The 12,877-nt window shown below is 75.6% G+C and overlaps 1 protein-coding gene across 1 annotated transcript; it reads left to right on the top strand.

Moving 5' to 3' along the window:
- Positions 1-608: 608 nt before the first annotated feature.
- Positions 609-10,661, top strand: CCT7 (chaperonin containing TCP1 subunit 7). Its single transcript, XM_029046649.2, has 12 exons — positions 609-688; positions 4,130-4,283; positions 4,391-4,497; positions 5,554-5,679; positions 6,145-6,197; positions 6,306-6,477; positions 6,556-6,720; positions 6,821-7,009; positions 8,800-8,897; positions 9,035-9,167; positions 9,942-10,148; positions 10,425-10,661. Exons 1-12 carry the CDS (start codon positions 683-685, stop codon positions 10,641-10,643), a joined length of 1,629 nt encoding a protein of 542 aa, XP_028902482.1. The 5' UTR covers positions 609-682; the 3' UTR covers positions 10,644-10,661.
- The last annotated feature ends 2,216 nt before the right edge of the window (positions 10,662-12,877 follow it).

Genomic DNA, 12,877 nt, shown 5'->3' with positions numbered 1-12,877 from the left:
ATGATGATGACGAGCGTGAGCGCCGGGTGGGACGGGGACCGGGTCCGACCCCGTTAGGTCGCGTCCTCCCCAACCTCGGTGCGGGGCCTCGCGCGTAGTAAGCGCCTAACGATACCGTAATCATCGCTTTTAATTTATATGTCGGTTTGTACCGTCATTATCAGTAATAATAACCTTTATCCTTTTATTGTTTTTACGATGACGACGGATGTGAGCGGCCTGTGGGACGGGGACCGCGTGTGCAACCCCATTAGGTTGCGTCCTCCCCAACCTCAGTGCGGGGCCTCGCAATCCGTAATCCTCGCTATTAACGATGTCGATCACTTGATTGTCATCGATAGCACTATTCATGATGTTGATTCTCGTTTTCATTATGATGACGAGGGCGCGCGCCACGTGGGACAGGGCCTCCAGCCCCGCGCCCGGCGGCCCGTCCAAATTCCGCGGGGGCTCCCGCCGAGAGGGGGCGCCGTGGCTCCGCCCACTGGGGGACGCTCTCTCCCCGCCCGGATCTCCATGGTCGGAAAAACCATAGAGTCCCAGAGGGGCCCCGCCCCCGCCCCGCCCCCTCCCGACCGCGCGGAGAAGGTTCTGGGCCCCTGGCGCGCGGTGCACTCTGGGCCGCCGGCGGGCCTGAGCGAGAGCCGGGAGCGGCGGCCGTGCCCCCAGCCCGACGTCCAAGATGATGGTGAGTGGCCTCCGGCGGGACCATCCGCCGCCATCCGGCCCCGGATCGGCGCAGCGGGGCCTGGCGGCGGTGTGTCCGGGTCGCCGGGAAGCGGGGAGGGCCGGTCGGGCCGGTCGGGCCGGTCGGGCCGGCCGCCGGCGCGGGAGCGGGAGGAGGGAGCCGTCCGTTGGTGGGGGGCGGGGGGGCGGAGGGACTACAACTCCCGGCATCCCCCGGGGCGCCCCGGGCCTGGCGGGCGGCGGGCGCGGGCCGCGGGGCATGCCGGGACTCGTAGTCGTCGCCGCCGCCGCCGCCTGCTCCCCGCCGGGCGCCCGGCCGCAGTGGCTCGGCGAGTCCGTTCCGAGCGCTTAGTGCGGTGCTGCGCACGTAGGAAGCGCCCCGTGCGAACGACTGAATGAACGGGCGGGGAGGGTCCCCGTCCCCGTCCCCGTCTGGCCGAGCGGTCCGTCCCCGGCGCTTAGGAGCTGAGCCCTGGGGAGGGGCGCGAACGAGGTGCCCGCCCGGCCTTGGCCTTCGGGCCATCCAGGCGGGAGCAGCGGGGCTCGGGGGCAAGAGCCCCGCCTTGGGAGGCCGAGGTCGGGGGTTCCAGTCCCCGCGCCGCCCCCTTGGCCGCCGGGTGACCTGGGGCCAGTCGCTTCCCTCCTCTGGGCCTCCTCTGCAAAAGGGGGGGTTCCAAAAAGGAGGGGAGCCCCACGGGGGACGGTAACGATGCTGGTGTTCGCTCAGCGCCTACTACTCCTAATAACGATGTCCGTGTCCGGTAAGCGCTTACTAGGCGCCCGGCACCGTTCTGAGCGCCGGGGGAGACACAGGGGAATCAGGTCGTCCCACGTGGGGCTCACGGTCTTCATCCCCGTTTTACGGATGAGGTCGCTGAGGCCCAGAGAAGTGAAGTGACTCGCCCACGGTCCCACAGCTGACGGGTGGCGGAGCCGGGACTCGAACCCGTGACCTCCGACTCCAAAGCCCGCGCCCCTTCCACGGAGCCACGCCGCTGATAGCGACGGCGGTGGCCGTTAAGCGCCTGCCGGGCGCAGAGCGCCGTTCCGAGCGCGGGGGCGGACGCGGCGGCGTCAGGTGGTCCCACGTGAGGCTCGCGGTTAAGCCCCGTTGTACAGAGGAGGTGAGCGAGGCCCGGAGAAGGGACCTGCCCACGGTCACCCGGCCGACGGGCGGCGGAGCCGGGATTCGAACCCGTGACCCCCGGCTCCCGAGCCCGGGCCCTTGCCGCGGAGCCGCGCGATGCCCCGGTGATAAAACGGAGTCGGGCGGTAGACACGTGCAGGTGCGATGGCCGTGGCATCGGCTCGGCGCCCGCCACGTTCTGGGCGCCGGGGTGGATACGCGGCGACGAGCTCGGCTCCCGGTCTTCGGCCCCGTTTTACAGACGAGGGGACTGAGGCCCGGCGAAGGGGAGTGCCTCGCCCGAGGCCACACGGCCGATAAGCGGCGGAGCCGGGATTAGAACCCAGGGCCTCTGACTCTCGAGGCCCGGGCTCTTTCCACCGAGCCGCGCCGCTTCTCCGTTATCGTTGCCGTCACTGCCGCGGTCGATTACGCGCCTACCGTCGGTCAAGCCCCGGTGGGAGCGCTGGGCCGCCGCCGCCGACGACGGGATTTGTTAGGCGCTCACCGTGCGCAGAGCGCCGCGCCGTCCGGGTCGGTTGGCGCTCACGCTCTTCGTCCCCGTTTGACAGACGAGGGGACCGAGGCCAAGGGAAATGAAGCGACTTGCCCGAGGTCACGGAGCGGACGGGGGCGGAGCCGGGATCAGAACCCAGGTCCCCCCCCGACTCCCCGGCCCCGGACTGCCCGGCCGCCGTGTGACCCCGGGCGGGTCGCCTCCCTCGCTCCCTCCGCCGGAAAACGGGGGCGAAGACGGGGCGCCCCGCGTGGGGCGGGGACCGCGGCCCGGGCGTCGGGAACGGCGCGCGACCCGTCGCGAGCGCCCGACGGGGACCGCCGCCGCCGCCGGACCGCTTTCGTCGAAGCGGGCGACGCTCCGCCGCGGCCGGGCGGGAGAAAGAAGAAAATGGCCCCGCGGGTGTTTTTCCTTCATTCGACGGTATTTGCTGAGCGCTCACTAGGTGCGGAGCACCGTCCCCGATCACCCCGCATCTGCCCCGGCGCTCAGAACGGTGCTCCGCACGTAGTAAGCCTCAGCGGGATACCGACGCCGTTATCGCCGTCCCCACCGAGCGCCTGGAACGGCCGAATCGGCGACGGATGGAGACGGTCCCGGCCCTCCGACGGGCTCAGGGTCCGATCGGGGGAGACGGACAGACGAGGGCAGTGGCGATAAATAGAATCGGGGGGACGGACGGTCCCGTCGAGACACCGGGAAAATACGGAACGCTTCACGAGTTGGCGTGGATCTGAGGAGGGAGGGGATGCCGGGCCAGAGGCGGGACGCGGGCGGCGAGCCAGGCGAGGTGGGGGCCCGGGGAGGCGGCGGGCACCAGAGGAGCGAAGCGCGCGGGCCGGCCCGTCGGGGTCGGGATCGTATTTATCGAGAGCTCACGGGATGCGGGGCGGAGCGGCCAGAGCGCCGGCCCGGGAGTCCGGGGTCGTGGGTTCCGATCCCGGCCCGGGCCTCGGTGACCTCACCCGTCCAATGGGGGCGAAGACCGGGGGGCCCCGCGTGGGTCAACCCCGTGACCTCGCATCTGCCCCGGCGCTCAGCGCGCCGTGAGCGCTCGACGGACACCGTCGTCGTCATCACGGAGCGCCGGGAAAGGATGCTCCCGTTCGGTGGCATCTACGGAGCGCTTACGGCGTGCAGAGCACCGGGCCGAGGACACGCTGCCGTCCTGACCGCGGGTAGGGAAACTCGTTGGACCGTCTTCACGGCGCGCTCGCCGAGCGCTGTACCGGGCGCTCGGCGAGCGCGGTCCAGCCGACGCGTCTACTGACTCGGTTAGGTCGTGCTCTCCCGAGCGCTCGATACGGCTCCCTGCCCCGAGCGAGCGCCCGGTGAACGCCACGGAGGCCGCCGCCGCCCGGGTCCTCCCTTCCGACACGCCGCTCCGTAAACGGATCGAGGGCGGGCGCCCCGCGGGGGCCGGGGGCCGGGTCCGACCCGCTCATCTCGTGTCGGCCCCCCCGCTTCCGGCGGCGCCCGGCGCGTAGCGCGCGCGCGCGCGCGCTCGACGGATAGCGTCGCCGTCCTCGACGGGCGCCCGCGGCCGGGCCCCCCTCCCCGGCTCCCTCCGGGGAGGCCGGGTGGGGCGGAGCGGGGCGCTTTCCCCCTCGCGGAGAAGGGAGGCGACTCCCCCGAGGTCACGGAGCGGGACCAGTGGCGGGGCCGGGATCAGGGCCCCGGGCCGCCCCGCCGCCGGGCGGGCGGACCCCGGCCCGTTCCTCCCCGCCGCCGGTGACCCGGTTCCTCCCGCGCGGGCGGAGCGGGCCGCGCGCCCACCCCCGGCCTCGTCCTCTCCCCAGCCCACGCCGGTCATCCTGCTGAAGGAGGGGACGGACAGCTCCCAAGGGGTGCCCCAGCTGGTCAGCAACATCAGCGCCTGCCAGGTGATCGCCGAGGCCGTCCGCACCACCCTCGGCCCCCGCGGGATGGACAAGCTCATCGTCGACGGCAGAGGTGGGGACGCGGGCGGGTCCGGCGGAGGGGGAGGGGAGACGGGGGAGCCGGCGGGATGACCCGCCTCACGTTCCCCCTCCCGGTCTCTCTCTTCCCCCCCCCCGAAGGCAAAGCCACCATCTCCAACGACGGGGCCACCATCCTGAAGCTCCTCGACGTCGTCCACCCTGCGGCCAGAACCCTCGTGGACATCGCCAAGTCCCAAGACGCGGAGGTGAGGCCGGGCGGGCCGGCTTACGCTCGGCTCCCGGGACCTCCCTTTCCCCGTCGGGACGGGATCGCCCTCGGGCCGACGTCGGCCTGCGGGCCGGCGCCGCGCAGCACGGGACTCATTTCGTCCGCCTCCCCCGTTATCCACCTCCCGTCCGGCTCCGGCTCGCGGAGGGTCCCGGGGGGACGTCGGCCGGGCCCCCCCCCCCCCCGCCCAGTAGGGGCACGACAGACCACCCCCCCCCCCCCCCGGGGTAACGGAGAACCGTGGCGTCCGCTGAGCGCCCGGCGCCCGGGGCGGCCTCGAGGCACTCGGGACGTGAGCGGCCGAGATCTTGGTCTCTCGGGTCGTCTCCCGCGTCCTCCCCGACGATTTCTTCCTTAAGCCCGGCGCCGGCCGTTGCCGGCCGAGGACCGGCCCGGCGCGACGGGCCCGGGAGCCGGGGGACCCGGGTTTGAGTCCCGGCCCCTCCCGCCGCCGAGACCCCGGCCGGTCCGTCGGACCTCTTCGCCTCGGTCTCCTCGGCTGGGAGACGGGGATCCGATCCCCGTTCCTCCCCTCCCTCCGCGTGGGCGGGGACCGCCGGGCCTCCGTCCGCCCCGGCCCCCGGAACCGTTCCGGGCCCGTAGCGAGCGCCCGACACCTACGCGGACCGGCCGGCCGGACCGGCCCGTAGCGTTCGGTACGGTCCCTGGCACGTGCCGAGCGCCCGACGAGCAGCGTCGTGGCCGTCGTCGACCCCCGGCGCTCCGAACGGCGCAGGGTAGGCGCCGAACGGGTACCCCGGTTCTCAAGCACGGCGAGGGCGAAGGCGACAACGCGGGGCGACCGGAAGGGCTTCTCAGGCCCCGAAGACTCCCGTGGGATCGCGTCGGGCGCGTCGGCGTGTCGCCGCGCCGGTTTGGGCGCCGCGCCGAGCGCCCGGGAGGGTCCGGGGGACGCGGAAACGGATCCGACGAGCGACGGCCCGAGGGCGGGAGGGGGCCGGGCCCCCCGAGTCCCGGAGCCGCCCCCGGGCGGCGGCCCGGCCACGAGCTACGACGGCCCGGCCCGTTGCAGGTCGGGGACGGCACCACCTCCGTGACCCTGCTGGCCGCCGAGTTCCTGAAGCAGGTGAAGTCCTACGTGGAAGAGGGGCTTCACCCCCAGATCATCATCCGGGCCTTCCGCACCGCCACCCAGCTGGTACGGCGCCCGCGTGGGACGGGAGAGGGGCGGCGCGGCGGTCGTCGCCGGCGCGCGTCGAGCCGGCGCCCGGGCGAGGGCGGAGGGCCGCGGACCGCCGGCCGGGCCCGGGAGCGAGGAGGACCCGGGTTGCGGCCCCCGGCTCCGCCGCGCGTCCGCCGCGTGGCCTCGGGCGAGTCGCGTCCCTTCCCCGGGCCTCGGCGGCCTCATCCGGAGAGCGGGGACCGGGTCCCACCCGGTTGGCCCGAATCCTCCCCGTCCCGCCCGATGACGACGGGCCCCGGCCGGGGAGCGGCGTGGCCCAGCGGGAGGGGCCCGGGCCCCGGGTCCCGATCGGAGCGGACCGGAGGCGCCGAGGGGGTCGCCCGGGAGCCAGACCCCCGGGCGCCGAAGGGCCCTTCCCTCCGCTCGGTCGTCTCCGTCGGGCGCCCGCCGGACGCTGAGGGCCCCCTTCCGTCCCGGCAGGCGGTGAGCAGGATCAAGGAGATCGCCGTGACCGTGAAGAAGGAGGACAGAGCGTGAGTGGGCTTCGGGCGGCGGCGGGGCCGGGGGGGGGTCCCCGGGCAGAGGGCGGGGGGCCCCCGCCGGGGGCTGACGCGCCCCCCCCCCCCCGCTTCCGGCCGCAGGGAACAGCGTCGCCTTCTAGAGAAGTGCGCCGTGACGGCCCTGAGCTCCAAGCTCATCGCTCAGCAGAAGGCCTTCTTCGCCAAGATGGTGGTCGACGCCGTCGGGATGCTGGACGACCTGCTGCAGCTGAAGATGATCGGGATCAAGAAGGTCCAGGGCGGGGCCCTGGAGGTGAGAGCGCGCGGGGCCGGGCCCGGGGGCGAGGGAGGCGGCCGCCCCCGGGGGCTCACGCGGGTCGCCGCCCTCCAGGAGTCGCAGCTGGTGGCCGGGGTGGCCTTCAAGAAGACCTTCTCCTACGCCGGGTTCGAGATGCAGCCCAAGAAGTACGAGGCCCCCAAGATCGCCCTCCTCAACGTCGAGCTGGAGCTCAAGGCGGAGAAGGAGAACGCCGAAGTCAGGGTCCGCACGGTCCAGGTGAGGGGCCCGGGAGGGGGCCGGGAGCCACGGGGGGGAGGGGGCCCCGGGGGTTCCCGCGGGCCGCCCCCTTGACCGGCCGCCGCGGCCCGTCGCCCAGGACTATCAGGCCATCGTGGACGCCGAGTGGGACATCCTGTACGACAAGCTGGAGAAGATCCACGCGTCGGGAGCCAAGGTGATCCTGTCCAAGCTGCCCATCGGCGACGTGGCCACCCAGTACTTCGCCGACCGGGACATGTTCTGCGCCGGCCGGGTCCCGGAAGAGGATCTGAAGAGGACGATGATGGTAGCCCCCCCCCCCCCCCCCCCCCCCCCCCGGTCGACGTCCGTCGAGGGCTCACGGCGTGCGGAGGGAGGACTGGGGAAACTGAGGCCCGGGCGACGCGGCAGGCGAGCGGGGGGCGGGGGACCGACACCCGGGGCTCCCGAACCCGTCCCGTGCTCTCCCCGCGGGGCCGGAGAGAGACCCCTCCCCTTCCCGGCCCCGGACCGCGGGGCCCCGAGGCGGGAGGGGGACCCCGCGTCCGAGCCGACGACCGGCCCCGGCGCCGAGCGCGGCGGCGGCGCCGACGTCTCCGTTCGCGTCGTCGGGCGCCGTGGGACGGGCGCCCGGCACGGTGACCCTCGTCCGGGTGGACGGAGAGAGAGGAGGGCGCCCCGGGAGCCGGCCTCGTTCATTCGGTCGAATTTCCTGCGCGCTCACTGTGTGCGGAGCGCTGTCCTAAGCGCTCCGGGGCAGGGCACGACGTGACGTCGGACGCGTGCCCTGCCCACGACGAGCTCGGCGGCTAGAGGGGGAGGAGGTCGCGGGGCGGGGCGTCGCGGCGGCGCCCGAGCAGCGGCGTGGTGCGGCGGACGGAGACCGGGCCCGGGGGTCGGGAGGCGGCGGGTCCCGATCCCGGCTCCGCCGCCCGTCTGCCGCGTGACCTCGGGCGAGTCGCTTCGCCTCTCCGGGCCTCGGTCCCCTCGGCCGTAAGACGGGGGCGAGGACCGGGAGCGCCCCCGGGGGACGACCCGGTGACCTCGGAGAGGCCGCGGAGAGGCGGCGTGGCTCGGTGGAGGGAGCCCGGGCTTTGGAGTCGGAGGTCGTGGGTTCGAATGCCGGCCCCGCCGCCGGTCAGCCGGGTGGCTGTGGGCGAGTCGCTTCACTTCTCTGGGCCTCGGCGGCCTCGTCTGGAAAATGGGGACGGAGACCGGGAGCCCCGCGTGGGGCGGCCCGACCCCCCCGTGTCCGCCCCAGCGCTCGGAGCGGTGCCCCGCGCGTGGCAGGCGCTCAACGGACGCCGACGTTACCGTCGTCGTCATTACTGTCGTGGTTACCTCGTAGCCGCCCCGGCGTTCGGAGCGGTCCCCGACAAGCCGATCGCCGGCGCTTAGAACGGGGCCCGGCACCCAGCGGGCGCTCACCGGGATACCGTCGTCGGTTTCGGGGCGGGCGGGGGGGGGGGGGGGGCGTTCAGCACGGCGCTCAGCGGACGCCGTCGTCGTCATCAGGGCGGGCAGGGAACCGAACCCGGGCGCCCTGCCGCCTCGGGGGGGCGGGGGCGGGGGGGCGGACCGCCCCGGGAAACCGGAAGACCGGAGACGTCCCGCTCGACGGAGTCCGGAAGGGAACGGGTCGACCGGCTGTGCCGCGGCGCCGTCTCCCCAAGTGTCCTCGGCGCCGTCGCGGCGCCTGGCGCGTAGCGAGCGCTTCACGGGTACCGTCCTCGTCGTCGTCGTTACGGCGACGCCGCCCGTTGTCGTAACCTCGCGCCGGCGTCCGGCGCCCGGCTCAGAGAAAGAGTCGAGCCCGTGCCGTCATCGCTCTCCGTCACCGGTTTCCCGGGCAGCCGGTCCCGGAGGGGAGCGGGGGCCGGGAGGGACGCCCGCCCCGGGACCGACGGCGCGCCAAGCCCCGTCGGAAGCGCCGGGGGAGACGCGGGGCCGTCGGCCCGCCCCGCCCGGGGCCCGCGGACCCGATCCCCGTCCTCCGGTCGAGGTCACCGGGGCCCGGGGGAGCGGGGCGGACCCCGCCCCCGCGGTCGTAGCGGGGAAGCCCCGGCCGCTGACCCCGGGGGGCCGCGTGTGTCGCAGGCGTGCGGCGGCTCCATCCAGACCAGCGTCAGTTCCCTGACGGACGAGGTCCTGGGCGGCTGCCGGCTCTTCGAGGAGTCTCAGATCGGCGGGGAGAGGTGAGTCCGTGGGGGGGGGTCCCGCGGCCCCCGGCCCCCCGAGGGCGTCCGGGGGGGCGGCGGGGGCGGCCGGGGTCCGCGGAGGGCCCCGGGCCCCCCCGCCCCCCCGCCGTGACCGCGGCCCCCGGTCCCGGCAGGTACAACCTGTTCGCCGGCTGCCCCGGGGCCAAGACGTGCACCATCATCCTGCGCGGGGGCGCCGAGCAGTTCATGGAGGAGACGGAGCGCTCCCTCCACGACGCCATCATGATCGTCCGCAGGGCCATCAAGGTGAAAGCGCCGGGCCCCCCTCCCCCCCCGCCCCCCGCCCCCAGCCTGGTGGTCAGAGCCCCCCCGGGCCCGGCGCGGCGGGAGGCCGTGGGTCCCGATCGCGGCCCCGGGCCGCCGGGCCGCCCCGGGCCGGCCGCTCGACTTCTCCGGGCCTCGGTCCCCGCGTCCGTCGACTGGGGATGGGGACGGCGAGCCCCGCGTGGGACGGGGACCGCGCCCCGCCCGACGCTCGCGGCAGAGAGCGGGCGCCCGACGGACGTCGCCGCCGCGGTCGTCGTGTTTACCGTTGAGCGGCGGCGCTCGGCGGCTAGAGCCCGGGCCCGGGAGTCGGAAGGAGCCGGGTTCTAATCCGCGGGGCGGGGCGGGGCGGGGCGCGTCACCTCCCCGGCCCTCGGCCGGCTCGCCCGGGAAACGGGGCCGAAGGCCGCGGGCCCCACGCGGGACGGGGGCGGCGTCCGCCCCGTCCCCGGGGCGCGGACGGCGCTCGGCACGTGGCGGGCGCTCGACGGGCGCCGCCGCCGTCACGGCCCGGCCGGGCCTCGCCCGAGGTTTGGCGGCGGCGGTCCGTGGCGGGCGGGGACCGTGTCCGTCGGGCGCTCGGTTCCCCGGCGCTCGGCACGGCGCCCCGCGCGCACACGGTAAGCGCTCGGCCGATAGGAACCGGGGGGGCGGGGGGCGCCCCGAGCCGCCCCGGGGGCCCCGGGGTTCCCCTCCCCCCGGGCCTCCCCTCGGCGCCCCGCCCGACCCGAGCGGCCGCCCCGGCTCCGCCCGCAGAACGACTCGGTGGTGGCCGGCGGCGGAGCCATCGAGATGGAGCTCTCCAAGTACCTGCGCGACTACTCCCGCACCATCCCGGGCAAGCAGCAGCTGCTGATCGGCGCCTACGCCAAAGCCCTGGAGATCATCCCCCGCCAGCTGTGCGACAACGCCGGCTTCGATGCCACCAACGTCCTCAACAAGCTGCGGGCCAAGCACGCCCAGGTAGGTGCCCGCCCCGCTCGGGGGCCTCCCCCACCCGCCGTCGAGTCGCCCGGGCCCATCTCCAGAACGCCGCCCGCCTCCGCCCCGATGGTTTTCGAAACCCGGCGGTCGCCCGGCGGGTCCCGCCGCGGCGGGCGGCCGCCGAGAGGGGGGGACGAGATCCCGGCCCCTCCGGGTCCCCCTCGGCCCGGGGACCCGATCCCCGGAGCGGAGGAGGCGGGTCCGGTCGCCCGGCTCCCCCCCGGACGCCCCGGTCCGGTTTCCCGTCCCGGGCAGGGGGGCACGTGGTTCGGCGTGGACGTCAACAAGGAGGACATCGCCGACAACTTCGAGGCCTTCGTGTGGGAGCCCGCCGTGGTCCGCATCAACGCCCTCACGGCCGCCTCCGAGGCCGCCTGCCTCGTCGTGTCCGTGGACGAGACCGTCAAGAACCCTCGCTCCACGGTGGACGGGCCCCCGGCCGGCCGGGGCCGCGGCCGCGGCCGACCCCGCTGAGGAGCCGCCGGCCCCCGGGCGGGGGCGGGGGGGGGAGGCGGGTCCCGCCGGGCGCCTGGGTCCCTCCGAGCCCTCCCGAGCCCGGGGCCTCCGAGGCGGCCGAGTTCTATTTAAATAAATGCCAGTCGGGGCCGCCCCGGCGGCTCATCCCGCACCGGGCGTGGGCCTTGACTCTCCGCCGCCCAGCCGCGGAGCGGACGGCGGGCCCTCCCGCCGCGGGGGGTTCCGGGGGCGCCGGGGGCGGTCGTACCTTCCTCCCGCCCCGAGTCGGCGGGGTTTTCCCGTCCCTCCCCCCCACCTCCCGCTTTCCCCCTCTCTCCGGACCCACGGGCCTACCCGGACCCACGCCCCCGGCTCCCTCCCCGGGGCCCGGCGCGCCGAGGGAAGGCGTCTCCTCGGGGCCGGGGTCCCCGACCGCCGCGGGGGCTCGGCGCCCGCCCTCGGCCGCCGCCCCCCCCCCCCCCCCCCGCCGCCGGAATGACCGTCCCGCCCCGGAGCGTGCCGGCGCCAGCCCGCGTCTCCCCCCGCGCCCGTCCCTCGCGGTTGTCGCCGTGACGTCGGTCGGGCGCCCGCCGCCGTCGGAGGCGCCGGGGCGGGCGACCGGGCGACGGGGCCGTCCCGCGGGGGGCTCGCGGGCCCGGTCCCCGCTTCGGAGACGAGGCGGCCGGGGCCCGGAGGAGCCGAGCGAGCCGTCCGAGTTCACGCGGAGCCGGGGTTAGAGGCCGCAGCCCGGGAATCCCCGCCGGACGCGCCCGCCGGTCTCGCGCGCCGTCCTCATCGGGGCCCGCCGCGCCCTCGGGCGGAGGGGCGGGAGAGGGGTCGTCCGCCGAGGCCCCGAGAGCGGGGACCCGTCCACCGGAGGCGCCGGGGCCCGTCGCGGCCCTTCGGACGCGGACGGCGGGAGCTCTCCGGCCCCCCGTCTGCGTCTACGGTGTCCCCGGAGCGCCGGACGCGAGTCGAGGCGGCGTTCCGAGCCCCGGGGTCCACGGGGGTCGAACGGGTCCGTCGGAGTTCCCGCGACGACGACGGCGTCTCTCGAGCGCCCGACTGCGGGCCGGGCGCCCGTGGGGCCCCCGGCCCGGATGGGGGGAGAACGGGGGTCGGGCCCCCATCTCACGGCCGAGGCCCGGAGAAGTCCGGCGGCCCGCCCCGGCGCGCTCTCCGCGGCGGGGGAGGGACCGCGATTGGACCCGTCGGGCCCGCCGCCGGGGATCGAGTCGGGGCCGTTCGGAGGACGGGTGGCCCGGGAGGTCCTCGGCGGGAGTATCCCCGGTCCCCGACGGGAAAGCCTTCCCGGGGTGAGCCCCGCCCCCCGCCCCCCGGAATCCGCCGGGGCCCGGGTCGGAACCGCGCGGGTCGAGCGCTCGCTACGCGCCGGGCGCCGCGGCGGACGCGGCCCCCTCTGCCCCGCGGAGCTCACGGCCCCCGCGGCGGACGGGCGAGACGGACCGAGGCGCGGCCAGGGGGATCGTCTCGCCCGCCCCCGCCTCGTCTCCGCACGCCGGGGGGCCCGGGGGCCGGTGTCGATTTTAAGCATCTTTATTGGACACCGAGTCGTAAAATATCTCCCGACACCCGCGGCCGATTCTCTTTAAATACGGTACACGTTCGGAATACATTCGGCAAAAGTCAGAAAGCAACAACACCAAAAGTGCATCTACAGGCGACGCGGACCAAAGTGCTGAGATGGCGGGGGGGCGGGAGGGGGCCGGGGAAGGGGGCGACCGTGGCGCTGGGGGGCGGCGGGGGGGGGGACCCCCCGCCCGCCCGGCACCGGCAAGCGCGGCCATCTCTTAAATAACCAAACGAAGACCCCCTTCCCGGCCGAGTCGGGCGGGCGCGGACGGGGTGGGTCGCGGGGGGCGGGGGGCGGGTCAGCCGGACTTCCCGGACCCTGTGCTTTGTGTGTGTGTGTGTGTGTGTGTGTGTGTCGGGGGGCTGGCGGTGGGAGAAAGGGGGCGGCCGGGGCTCCGGACGCGGGGCGGCCGTCTGCGCCCTTCCCTCCTCCGGAGGATGAACGGCCGTCTCCCCCTCGCCCGGCCCGACCTCGCCCTGGGCGTTCTGGGGGTGGGCAGAGGGTGGGTAGGGCCCCCCTCCCCCGGTTGATTGTCAGGATCCGACCCCCCCCCACCCGCCCCCCGTAAACACTTCCTCGGTGCGCCTCCCCCGCCCGGGGTCTCGGGTCGTCGGGGCGGGACGGGCCTCCGTCCTTCCGACCCCTGACCCCCGGACGC

The sequence above is a fragment of the Ornithorhynchus anatinus genome, chromosome 18, assembly GCF_004115215.2.
Source record: "Ornithorhynchus anatinus isolate Pmale09 chromosome 18, mOrnAna1.pri.v4, whole genome shotgun sequence".
In the NCBI taxonomy this organism is placed as follows: domain Eukaryota; kingdom Metazoa; phylum Chordata; class Mammalia; order Monotremata; family Ornithorhynchidae; genus Ornithorhynchus; species Ornithorhynchus anatinus.
Note: the sequence above shows the minus strand (reverse complement) of the source record. Positions and strands in the feature narration are given on the sequence as shown.